Below are 13,763 nucleotides of genomic sequence, written 5' to 3' on the forward strand. Positions count from 1 at the left end.
TTTGGTAAATGAATACACGAATATCTGCTTACACACTCAAGTATATTCTGATACACACATAACTCTACATATATACATAGTAAGTAAGGTATGTGTCCACATATTCTCCACATGTTCAGTTACATCCACATACCACATATTCAGGAATACTTATCCTTCGCAAACATACACAAATACACCGAAGTATGTGAACATATACAAACACTATACAGGCTCCAAGGTAGGCCTCCAGCACGGCCACATCTCATGTACGTAACACCGAGACCAAGAGCACCTGCTTCACCTTATGCTCCCAGCCCCTCCTCCTGGCTCTCAGAAAGGGTTCTAACCTAAGCCAAATGCAGCCCAATATAAGAGGCTGTGCCAGTCCACTCTGTTCCCTTTCTCTGGGGAATCTGCATTTTAACTGGAACCCTTACACTGTGAAAGCAGGGACAGAACAGAAGTGTTTTCCTGAAACTTCTAAAATTTTCCCATACAGGCACTGATCTTATAGTGGGTGACAGCTGGAGAAGACAGAGAACAGGATAAGAGGGAAGGTAAAGAAGGCAGGTCAGCACCTGCCCAGGAGAAATCCAGGGGCAGGGCCATGGAGAGATGCTTACCCAGGGTCTGCCCAGCCAGCACCCGCCCATTCTCTCCCAGCACAGCTGCCCGGGCATGGCGCTCATTGGCATACTGGACAAAGGCATAGCCCTTGTGCACAGAACAGCCGGCCACACGGCCATACTTGGAGAAGATGGTCTCCACATCAGACTTCTTCACCACAGCTGTGTTGAGGTTTCCGATGAAAACCCGAGAGTTGATGGATTTGGGGTCATTCTTGTTGGTTACGTTGCTTGTCTGGATCTTCAAGGACATGGTGGCCACCTGAAGAAAGAAAGCCACTGTGAGGCTGGGAACCCGGGTTGGGCTCAAGGGCTGCCCATGGCCCACAACCTGACTAAACTGGATTGCTTTGTGCCTTCCTACACACACGCCCCTACAGCATCCAGCCTCCCCATTTTTGTTCATTTCACTGGCTGCTCACCTCATATAGGTGCTTTACATATGTTCCGTCATTTGGTACTGACATGATAAGCAGAATTAGGACATTTTATAAGGGAGGAAATGCAAAGTCAGAGGTCACAATGCTAGTGAATAACAGGACAGGGATTTGAACCCTGGTCTGCTTGACTCAATTCTTCTCTTTTAATTGAGGTTACACATTGGTTTATAACATTACATAAGTTTCATATTGACTCCAGTTCTTTCAAATCCACTCTCTTTAATGTTCATCTCAAATGCTACCCCTTGCAGGATCTAAACTTGAAGATCTTCCACAGCTTTTCTTCTGTTCCTTCAATGTAGAACCATGGTAAAGAGGTCACATGGTAAATGCAAGTAATGTTTGCTCTAAAACAATATCATATTAAGAAAACTGCTCAGTCTGATCCAGACATGGACCATGGCTGTCTTTATTAGAACCAGCCATTTCGAAAAAAGTGAGCTAAACCTCACTGAGCACTCACTGTGAGCTAAGGGTGGCATGCGATATTGAATAATTCCAAGACTCCATGAGTTCGACAGATGAGTGGATAAATTAGACGTGGCCCATATATACAATGGAATATTACTCAGCCATAAAAAGGAACGAAATTGAGTTATTTGTAGTGAGGTGGATGGACCTACAGTCTCGCATACAGAGTGAAGTAAATCAGAAAGAGAAAAACAAATACTGTATGCTAATGCATATATATGGAATCTAGAAAAATGGTACTGATAAACCTAGTGGCAAGGCAGGAATAAAGATGCAGACATAAGAGAATGGACTTGAGGACACAGTGGGGAAGGGGAGGCTGGGACGAAGTGAGAGAGTAGCACTGACATACATACACTACCAAATGTAAAACAGATAGCTAGTGGGGAGCTGCATAGCACAGGGAGATCAGCTCGGTGCTTTGTGATGACCTAGAGGGAGGGGAAATGGGGATATATGTATACTTATAGCTGATTTACCTTGTTGTACAGCAGAAACTAACACAACATTGTAAAGCAATTATACTCCAATAAAGATGTAAAACAAACAAAAAAAGACTCCATGAGTGTTATCATTATCCTTCATATTTTACCAAAACCAGACTCCAACAAGTTCATTAACTTGCCAGGAACAGGCATTCAAACCCAGGTCGTTGGTCCCTAAAGCCCATTTCTATCAAATTTATCACTCTCCTTCCCAGAGCTAAACCCACTTTAAATACAGTTGACCCTTGAACAACACAGGTTTCAATTGCATGGGTCCACTTTTATGCAAATACTTTTCAACAGTAAATACAATACTGCATGGTTCCCATGGTTGGTTGAATCCACGGATGCTGAAGAACTGTGGATGTGGAGGGAGCTGACTGTAAGTTATACACAAATAAACCCCTGCATTGTTCAAGGGTCAACTGTACTACAGTAAGTCAGCATACTTATCTGAGAATTGTTTTTAATAAATTAATTTTTTAGAGTTATCCATTTTACACTTAGTATTCAAGTTCTGTCCTCTTTGCTTAGAGATGATACTATACCTGCTCTTTGCTCTCTATACTCAGGCAATGTTTTTTACCCCAAAGGGCTGTACAACTCTCTCCTACTCCTCTTCCTGGACAGGTTATAATCTGGGCACAGGCTCCAACGGGAAAGGGAAAAGGAGGCTCAATTTCAGTAGGAAAGGCCTATGTAAGCCTTGGCATTTATACTTCCTGGCCATCTTCTGCTCACTGGCATGGGTTGGTGCAACTCCCTTTTGGAACACTCCTATCTTAAAACCTGACCCTAGAGCTATTGTAGAAGGTGCTGAAGAACCACCAGGCAGTATGCATAAAAACTCTCATCAGCTTAGGCTAACCATAAACACCTGCCTATTTACCTAATGTTTTAGGGCAGAGGGGGTTTCTTTTTAGTGAATTAGAGAAGAGCTGAGTATAAGCTTGGATATCTGTATCTTTTGTCCCATTAGGGTAAAAAGACCCTTTTCTCCTCAATCCTCCCAGCTTAGAAGTTAGCACTTTCTGACCAGCAGATGGTACTCTTTGCAAAGAAACCATACGCTGGACCTGAGAACGATTCTGCAGAAGAACCTGCTCCTATTATGGGCTTGCAGTAGCAAGGATATACTGGGGTCAAGTGTGTGTCATCGCAGGTAAAGGCTGAGGGCTGAGAGGGCACTGCTACTGATGAAGGGGCTGGTGCCAGTTTTGGAGCTGGCGTGGGAAGATGGACTCTTCTGTTACTCAGTTTGCCTTTGAATCCAATCATCAACATTTATAAAGCAGTGAGGGACACAAAAGAGATTGCCCGTGAAAACACTTAACACACTGCCCATATGCAGAAAGAAATGCTCGATGTATGTGGGTTCCCCATTCCTCACAGTTCTCTGACAATCCCTCTCCTACCTGGATGACAAGCCATTCAAAGGTTAATTCCTTGTGCGTCCATGCGTATACAAGAAATTTGTGGGGCTCCTCCATGGGCATCAGATAACTCTCTCCTTTGAGCTATCTCCAGGGCTATCTCCTGGAGACAGCTCAAAGTCATGAAGTTTTGGCCCAGGGAGATGCCACCTGCTTTGGCTGGAGGGAGCCAACCAGGTCAGGTGTGTGGACCAAGACAGAAAGAAAAGAAGGGGGGATGACGGTTCAGAGATCTACTGATGACTGCTGGCTCTGCCACTGCCCTGGCAGGGCCATGACCATCGCTGGGTTCCCTCAGACCGCTTCCTGTTCAGTAGTGTTAGTAAGCTCTAACACTACTGAACAGGAAGCACTGCTGAGCACCTGTGCTTGGTGCTATAGTGGGATCAGCATTCACTCCTTGGCTGGTGAGCAAAGTCCTTTGGGTTTGCCTCTACCCAGTCTTTTCTCTCATCACCTGGGGTTTGGGACGATGTATATAAAAGGCCTTTGCAAACTGTGAAGCTCTTTATAAGATCTAAAAGTTACTCTGACTAGTTGAACGTCTCTGTTCTACTAATACTGCCATTTCTGGGCCCATTCTAGATGAGGGTCAAGGTCAGACTGGAGCACATTCTGTACAATGCCAAGGAAAGGCAGTCAGAAGCCATGCGACACGGGGGTCAGTTTTCTGATCTGTAGAGAAGACACTTAGGAAATATATGTATGTGGCTGCCCTGCACTGTCAAGGAGAAATGTCTGCCTGAAGCATGCTCCGGGAACCTAACCGCTGTATTCCCCAACCAAATAGCCCCCAATCTGCTTTCAAGGCCTGCACACTCTTCAGAGGGCAGGCCGTGCTGCTGTTGTGCATAATCTCAAGGGGTAGGTATCTCTGGGGGTTCAGAAAAGCTTAAGTATCCACTCCCATGTCCATGAAGCTCCTCAAACTGAGGAATGGAGTTGGGGGTGCAAAATGAAAAGAAAGCGTGCTCAGACTAGCTCTCCTAGAACTGCTAGGTTCAGGTACAGAATCCCTAATTCAGATACGGTCTTCCAGGTTGTTATGAAAATACCAATTTGTTAGCCTCACTTATAAGTTATAACCTTCGAATATTTAGACACATGGTATGTGGGTCTCCATCTATACTCTTGTTCTGCCCTGCAAATGTTAGAGGCAAGCTCGACAAAGTTGCTCAATAAACAGTAAATACTCAATAAACATTAGGGAGGAAGCAGTGAGGATAATATCCCAGAAGGTGGTGAGAAGGGCTAGCTGTGGCCCTTAAGTAGGGGTATGGAGGAGTTGGGGGGACTACTAGAGGCTAGGGTTCCAGGCACCTTTTTCTAGCCTCTGACCCAAACACCCCGGTGTGCACACCAACCATCCCCAACTCAATCCTCTCCACACAATTCTATCTTGGCTCTTCCGGGATTCCCACCAGGTTACAGTGGGAGCCCTAGAAAATACTGACATCCTATTCAGCAGAAGCTGGTTGACTTGATAAGCTATTTTCCCCCTGGGCCAAGCTCTGCCTCACAGATTAGCTGTGTAATTGAGAGCAAGGTGTTTGTAGCCCCCAGAGGCCCCATGCTTAGCAATGAGCTAAGGAGAGGTGGGTAGAGGGATTGTTCTTGCGGAGGTGGGCGGGGGGGGGGGGCGGGATTCAAGAACTCAACTTGTTCCCAGAGACTTGTGCAATGTCAGATTAGCAGGGACCTTAGTGAGCATGAAGCTTATATGCCCCTACTCTCTGAGGAACAGAGGGGAATGGACATGGCCAGGATGCCGTAGCCAGTGAGTAGCAGGGCCAAGAACCCCACGGGTCCTCTGACTCTACGTCTAGGGTTCTTATATCTCATTTTTCCTTCTGGGCTGCTAAGAGACAAGCGCTCAGGACAGTGAGAAGCTTGGAGGAGGCAGTCTAGATACGCTGTGTTTGAGAAAACTGGGGACTGGCTCCCAAATAAATATCTTCACTTTTACCTGCTAAAACAACTGCTGCATAAAAGCTGGGACCTTGGGCTTCCCTGGTGGCACAGTGGTTGAGAGTCTGCCTGCCGATGTAGGGGACACGGGTTCGAGCCCTGGTCTGGGAAGATCCCACATGCCGCGGAGCGGCTGGGCCCGTGAGCCACAACTACTGAGCCTGCGCATCTGGAGCCTGTGCTCCGCAACGGGAGAGGCCGCGACAGTGAGAGGCCCGCGCATCGCGATGAAGAGTGGCCCCCGCTCGCCACAACTGGAGAAAGCCCTCGCACAGAAACGAAGAACCAACACAGTCAAAAATAAATAAATAAATAAATAAATTTATTTTAAAAAAAAAAAGCTGGGACCTTAAGCTAATTAAAACCCACCAGGAACACAGGCTTTGAAATGCAATTTACAGCTCAAAGGGATGGGCTGGCTCCTCCAGGCTAATAAGAAAAGAAGAAATTTGGCAAAAAAACAAATCGTTTTCCCCAGATGAAACATTTCAGATGGAAGCTGTTTTGGAAGAGCCATGCCTGAACATGTGGTAAAGTGACAGGGCTTTGTCAAGGCAGAAAAGCCCTAAAAGGTACCTGAACCCCTGAACTTTGAGTAAATGAGCCTCCCAGAGGGGCGTCACAATAAGAAGAGCCTCTAATTACTGACTGCCAACTATGTGTTAAGAGACTTTACAAACCTCACCTTATTTAATTCTCACAACAGCCTTATGAGGAGGTAATTTAGATAGGGAAAGAAAGCTCAGAGAGACCAAGTAACTGGTTAACAGAGCAAAACCAGAACTGGAACCCAGGTCTGTTTGACTCCAAAAACCTAAGCATAGAGACGCCTTGGGTACCGATTCCCACGGTGAGAGTGTGTCACCCTGAGCCAGCCACACCCTCTCCTTGGTCCTCCTCGCCCCTTTCCCTTTTCTACTACAATGCCTCATATTTGCACAGGATTTTAGTAAAGAAAGCCCCAGTTTATTTTCTTGAGCCTGACATTGTTAATCCCATTTTACAGATGAAAAAGCTGAGGATCATCAGCAAAGATATGTGACTTACTTAAGGTCCCCCAGTTGGTGAAGGGAGTAGCCAGGGGACTTGAATCCAGGCTTCTTGTTTGACACTCTACATGTCACTGTCTCACTGTTTAGAATAAAACCTATGACTCTGCCTTACCAAACCTCATGCCCTCCCAATGCTGCCTATCAGGACCTAGTCTTCAGCCTGACCTCTGAGGCACTCAACCATCAGAACACCCACTTTCCCAACTCTGTGAATCCTCCTCAGCACTGGACCTCTGCTGCTCTTGGTCCTCATCCCCCCCAACCAGTGCTATCCAGAGCCTCTGTCTGGGCCAGTTCTGCTGGACATCTCCAGCCTTATTCCCAAGCATGGGGATGAGTGGTCATACCAGCCTGTGGCCAGACCTCTGCCCTTAGATAACCCTGGAGCCATTTGGGTGACTTTAAAGGAAAATAGCTAACAGTGATGGGGAGAAGCCAAGCAATTATACTGATCCAGAGGCTCCTGGTTACCAGGCGGCTAGGGATGACAGAACATCTGTTAATCTCATTAAACTCTCCAGGCCCCAGCTCATTATCACTGCCCAAATGATCATTACTGGCCAGACAGGACTAATTTCCCAAGGAATGCTCTTTAGTTCTTGACCATTCCCACCTCCAAGAGAAATCCTAGTTCCCATCAAGCTGAACACTGAGGGCTCCTGGGATGGGTGGAGAGTTTAAGGGGTCTAGGCTACAGGTCCAGGAGGCTTGGCTCTGCTGCTCTTAGTCATGTGACCTGAAACAAGTCTCATAATTTCTGAGTCTTATCATCCTATTCTGAAAACAGAAATAATCTTTTTCCTGATTACCTTTCAAATCTGATATAAAAATCAAATAGGCTAATTGATGTGAAAGTTCTCTGTACATCTGTAACATATTATAAATGAATAGGGGATTATACCTGTTTCTATTATTACCCAACTCCTATCCCCTTCACTCATTCAACAAACATTTTTGAGTATTCTCCTCTGTGCTGGCACTGTGGAGGTGCTGGGGAACAGTGTTCACGGGCCTTGCCCTCTACTTGTTTTTAAGAAAGCCTTCTCTCCAGGAACCTGTTTCTTGACTGTTTCCTAATAACAAAAGAATGCACATGGAATAGCAGAAACAGCACAGGCTCTGCAGTCAGACAGGACTGAGTTCTAATCCCAGTCCTACCACTTATGAGATATAACCCTGGACATGTCTCTTATCCTCACTGGGCCTCAGGTTCCTCAATTGCAAAATGGGAATTATACCAACCTCCCAGGATTAGTGATAATATTTGTAAAGAGCCCAGTATAATGGCTGAGACCAGTAGATATTTACATAAGAAACTCAAATGCCCAATGCCCTATGCAAAGAGATGAATCTAGCCTGGCAGTCTAGATCCTCCACATTCCAGCCCTAATCCTCTTTATCCAGGTTGTCTCCCAATGCTCCAACATTTCACCTGAGAATAAGGGAGTCAGGGGTAGGGGGCCTATGCATGCTCTCTCCCTTGTCCTAGTATCTGGTACCAAACCTAAAAACTTCGTAAGAGTGCCCCCTCCCCATGCCTGTCAAATCACTACTGTATGGGACTGAGAGAGGAAAGAACACTGGCTGGGAGGAGTTCCAGGCTTTGCTGAGCCACTGACTTACCTCTCCGCCACACCATGAGGTCTCTAGTCCTATACTCTAACACTGGTATCAGCATGTGTTAGGCCCTGAGGGGAGACCCCAAAGCAGAAACAGAAGGTAGAGCTGGGGCCTCAGCCATCTCTTCCCACAGTGTGGTTTGAGTATATACTCTACCCTCCCTGCATCTTGCACTCTAACCCTACCGTTGACTATGGCCTTAGGCTGAGGTTTAGCATCTGTGACAAGCAGCACTTATAGCTATGGAGGGAAAGGCAACAAAGGGTAGGTAGGTACAAACTTGGGCTTACAATCCCCAGTACTGAGTTAGAATTGGGGAACTACAAATGATTGTCAGCTTCTTTACTTTTGCCAGACGTCATCCCCTCCATCCCCCAATAGGAAGACTGGTCCTGGCTTTGCTGCTGATGTACCACATGACCATGAGTTTGGGAGCATGTGACCACGAAGGGCCCTTCCAGGGTTAACATTTCCAATACTTGCTGAGCACTTACTACATGCCAGGAACTGTACTATGTCTTCTGCTATGAGGTAGGTGGTGGTATATATAGTGTCCTTTTCACAAATGAGGAAACTAAGCTTAGTTGGAGCTTAGTCCTACACAAGCTAGGAAATGGGACCTACACAAGCAGAGCTGGGACCAGGCTGTATGAGACAAGAGCTAGTGCTCTTAACCTTGGCCCAGAATGGCTTTGTGCTAGGCATGCACTCTACCTGCCAGGAGATCAGTTTCTAACACTTTCTGATCCTTTGGGAAAAAACTCATGGAGCCTTGCTGAGTGCATACTCTCAAGTCCAAGAGCCAATAAGCACTTGCTGTGAGCCTGGGGGATGGACTTCTTCCCTTTCCCGTAACTCAAGGGGCTGGCTCCTCACAGTGATAATGTGGCAGGATTAGTCACTGCTTGCTGTTGGTTGATTATAGCTATTCTTTTCTGTAAATGAAGTTTAAAAGTCATCAAAGGGTTTGTCAGCTGTGACTTATGAGCCTCTTTCCCCGCAGGGAAGTCAGGCAGTGACAAATGCCCCTCTTGTTCTGCCATCCATTACAAGGCAGAAGGTGCCATGTTCCAATTACTGGAGACCCCGATGAAGTTCATGGAAAACCCTGCTCCAGGCTGCAGCCATTAGTCAGGCCTGGCAGGGCTGCCAGCAGAGCTGCCCTAGGCCCAGGCCCCACTGCCTAAGAATGGAGTAAGAGCACATTTCTGACTTTGTGAGTCAGCCCCTTCCACCCCATACTTGTGTTATCTCTGGTGGGTTTATTCTAGACACATTTCAAAAACGAGTAAAAACATGGGCATCGTGTGGGCTGTCTCAAAGTACCCAGAATCAAGACTGCTTAAGACAAACAGACATGTGGAAATAAGGTCATGCTGCCGGTAGAGTAGGTGGGGAATATGATGCTCAAGAGGGAAGAGGATAAAGTACCTATGATGTTCGGAGTAGAGACTGAAAGAACCCTTAGAGATCATCTAGTGTAATCAACTGCCTCAGTACTCAATACCCATTATATGCCAAGCCCTGTCCACCTAAATGCTGGGGAACCAAAAATGAATAAAACATAGTCCCTACCACTGAGGGTAGATGAGATCATTAAGGTTTAAAGAAGTGACTTGCCCAAGATCACAAAATAAGTTAGGATCAGTGACAGAATGAGAAAGCAGGTCTCCAGACCTCTAGTGAAGTAGAGAAAGTGGAGTGATAGGGAGCCCTCCTGCATGCCAGGCTCTTTACACAGAACATGGCATAACAGTCAAGAGCGCTAGCTCCCATTCAAATCCCACCTACACACTTATTACAGGGTTTGACTTCTGAAAAGTCCCTCAACCTATCCAAGCCTCAGAACAAAATTTATTTCAGAGTTGTGGTGAGAATTAAATAAGATAATACATGTACAATGCACAGTGGCAGGCACATATTAAGTATGCCAAAATATTATTTAACATCAATTTGAGGTAGGTATTATTAATCTTGTTTTACAGACAAGAAGACTGAAGCTCTTTTTCACTTTGTCACACTGAGCCAGTACTTCTCAAAACTACTTGTGGTGAAGAAGCAGTTTTTTGTTGTTCTGCTTTTTAAACTTCCAATCCATTACACACAAATACATTTGTAAAATACAAATGTCAAATTACTGTAAAGGTCTCTAAGCGCTTAGTCTCAATTTCTGTACTCATCACAAACCAGCAAGTTTGCGAACTAGCATCCATCTATTCAGTGGGCTATAATTTGAGTAGCACAGCTCTAAACCACTCTCACCCATCCCTGTCAACCTCTATAAAAAGCAAGGCAAACAAAAAATAGAGTTTATTTCATTTCTTTCGAGTCCTTTAACCTGATTTCTTGTAGACTTTGGTGTTAGACTATGAAAAACTATCTTAGTCTTTTTCCTTTCTTCTCAAGAAAGAGAGAAGAGGATGCAGGCCAAGGATGAGTTCAAGGATTTGCCACCAAATGCTTTAGGAGGTGATTTATCTTGGTCATCTGCTCTAGGTCATGCTATATCCTGCAAGCCAAGATGATCTAGGCTTAATGAGGACTAACACCTTCCTGAAGCCTGGTGATCTGAAAGGAAGGCATGTGTCTGAAGAGGCTAGTACTTCTAGACCCTCTCTCCCCAGACTAGAGGACATGAGGAAACCAGCCAGGAAGGGGAAGCATGTTGTAACTCTTCTTTTTGGTATTTCTAATTTTCAGTCTTGTATCACAGCTATTTACACAGTAGTCTTCTCTCTCCCTCTAGGGAGTTTATTGACAGCAAGATAGATATCAGATTCATTCTTGAATGCCACTGTACACCCAAGAGTGTGACTGGCTGGGGCAGATGAGTAGCTCTTAACCAGTGTGCCAAGACATAATAATGTACCTTGAATCTTCCAGGTGCATGGCTAAATTTTCATCGGTGTACAAAACTTTTTTGTTCTAACTGAGCTAATGGGGTAGTACTATTTTTCAGCACAACCCAGAGCTGAGTGGGTCATATGACACGGTGTATAGAGAGGTACAACCTGCTGCTGTGAACAGGGTGCTGCCATCAAGCAGGAATCAAAGCCTAAATGTTTACTGCCATGTGAGAGGCCACGTAATATGGTCAAGAGAGTAACCTCTGAAGCCAAATGCCTTCATTCTGCCACTGAACTAGCTGTGCGACATGACCCTCAGTAAGTGTCTCAAGTTCTTTATGCTTCAGTTATCTCACCTATAAAATGGGGGTAGTGATACATATCTCTAGGGTTGCTGGAGGATAAAACAATCTAATTCATGTTTAAAACAATGTCTGGCACATTAGAAAGTATGCTACTGTTATTAGTATTGTTATTGTTAGAACCCAGAAGAACTTTTTCTTGTGAGTATGAAAGGTAGTGAGTCCTACTGTAACATTAATCTAGAGCTGAACTATGAGTCAAGGGAAGAATACTATCACTGTGGATGCAATAAATTTTAGTATCTGGAAATGTGCCTTGAACATAAAAGGAAGCACGGGAGTAGGCACTCATTAAGTGTTAAATCAATAAAGAAATGAGTATCAAGAGTAAAGCAGTCCCCAGAGAGTACAACTTGAGAAGGTGGGCACCAAGAGGCCCCTAAGTGAAGGTTCCCAGAAAGGCCTCTTGTACCTTGAGGACCCAGAAGGCAGGTTGTTCTCCCCTTCCAGGCAACAGGGCTGGAAGGGCTGATACTGCAAGAAACCTCTGCTTGCTCACTGTTCGGTATCTCCGATGGAACCTCCACATTCTGTCGCTACTCTATTGTGAATAAGGCTGCAGCAGGTTGTGCCACGGTAGTGTACACGTCCCCATTTTCCTATTGGAGGAACACAGAGAGGGCGGCCTAACCCCTCCCAAGACAGACCTTGCCCCAAGTTAAAATAGTAACAGGGGATTATTAGCTTTGAATTCCTGCTTGCCTGTGGAGTCCCAGGTCCTGAACCCCACTTCCACTAGCTGTGTGAACTTGGGAAGGCACTTCACTTCTCTGAGGTTCAGGCTCCCCATCTGTGAAATGGGGATGAAAATCCCTGCCCTGCCCACTTGCAGTGCAGGTTGTTGTGAGGGTCAAAGGAGATAACATATGGGAGTGTACTGTTACCTGAGATTGCTACAAAAATGTGGACAGGGATATTCCCTGGGATGGACAGCTCCTGCAGGTCTTCCTAGACAGAGGCACCCTGGCAGTGGGCCAGTTGGCTGGAAGTAGGCGGTAGATGGTACACAACTTGGCACTGCAGCCAAGCACTGTGCCCTTCAGGTGTAAGGGCAGTTGATTAAAATCCTTTCCTGTGAAATCAGTATTTTCCTCATTACAACAATCCTTCTCCTTGAAAACACCTAATGCTACCCCTCACAGTCCCACTAAGGCTTGATCCTGCCGAAAGCATATGCACTGGCATATAAATATATATATTTAATTTCCCACATTCAGACAGGAGAAGAGAAAGCTGACCTCTCTCCAGGGTGCTGATCTAAACACAACTCAGGGCTGTAAGCATCACCCCACAGTGCTGTATGTTTGGCCCAAAGAGGACCACTGAGAATGATGCCACTGCCATAGCCACTCTGTCCCTCTGGTAACGACATTAATTCCACAAATATTACTAAGCTCTGCTTCTTGAGTGAACCACTGAGCAAGTGTGTCCTTGTCTCCTGTTTAAGACCCTTCAGCAGCTTCCCACCACCAAGAATCAAGTCCAACTCCTTAAACGTGGTTTACAAGCCCCTTCACTAGTTAAAGCTACCAAATTCATACACAACAATCCTCTAAGAGACTGTAAGTCACACCCGCTTTACAGATGAGTAAACCCTAGTGCAGAAAGACAAAGGCAGTTGCCCAGGGTCACATAGTGAGCACGTTGGTATGAACTGAGTTCTTCCTGAAGGGCTAGGTATCAGACCCCAAGGTATAGACTCAAATTTACAACCGCCTTTTCTTGGACTAGTCTATATGATGCAATATGGGGTATGAATTGAGTTCTTCCTGAAGGGCTAGGTATCAGACCCCAAGGTATAGACTCAAATTTACAACCGCCTTTTCTTGGACTAGTCTATATGATGCAATATGGGGATGGGGCATTTATTGCTCAGGTGACCCCTTCAGGGAGCTGCTTAGATAAATGTCCCTTGTTGGAAGCTGCCAATCTGAACTCTCTCACTCCCATAGCTGCAGCATCATTGATAAACTTGGCGTAATGACCAAAATGTTCATTTGCATGTAATATGGTACACATCTGCATACCTAAGTTCAGGAGGCCCAGCCACCACGAGCATCAAATAAAAGTAAATCAATGAGGGCTTCCCTGGTGGCACAGTGCTTAAGAATCTGCCTGCCAGTGCAGGGGACACGGGTTCGAGCCCTGGTGTGGGAGGATCCCACATGCCGCGGAGCAACTAAGCCCGTGCGCCATAACTACTGAGCTTGCACTCTAGAGTCGGCGAGCCACAACTACTGAAGCCTGTGCACCTAGAGCCCGTGCTCTGCAACAAGAGAAGCCACCGCAATGAGAAGCCCGTGCACCGCAACGAAGAGTAGACCCCGCTCGGCACAATAGAGAAAGCCCGCGCGCAGCAACGAAGACCCAACGCAGCCAAAAATAAATAAATAAATAAAATAAATTTTAAAAAACCAAAAAAGTAAACCAATGAACCACAACAACTTAGGGGGAAAAAAAAGCCAGCCCCCAAAACAA

General features: G+C 45.7%; 1 protein-coding gene across 7 annotated transcripts in view; it reads right to left on the reverse strand.

The window, feature by feature from the left end:
- Positions 1-13,763, reverse strand: part of RALY (RALY heterogeneous nuclear ribonucleoprotein) — an 81,379-nt gene that overhangs the window by 7,137 nt on the left and 60,479 nt on the right. For all 7 annotated transcript variants that reach the window (XM_061207748.1, XM_061207744.1, XM_061207747.1 and 4 more), the window contains one exon: positions 606-870. In XM_061207748.1, the coding sequence (XP_061063731.1) occupies positions 606-861 (256 nt within the window). In that variant the 5' untranslated portion in view covers positions 862-870. The remainder of the gene's footprint in view (positions 1-605; positions 871-13,763) is intronic.

The sequence above is a fragment of the Eubalaena glacialis genome, chromosome 13 (genome assembly GCF_028564815.1).
Source record: "Eubalaena glacialis isolate mEubGla1 chromosome 13, mEubGla1.1.hap2.+ XY, whole genome shotgun sequence".
Lineage (NCBI taxonomy): Eukaryota > Metazoa > Chordata > Mammalia > Artiodactyla > Balaenidae > Eubalaena > Eubalaena glacialis.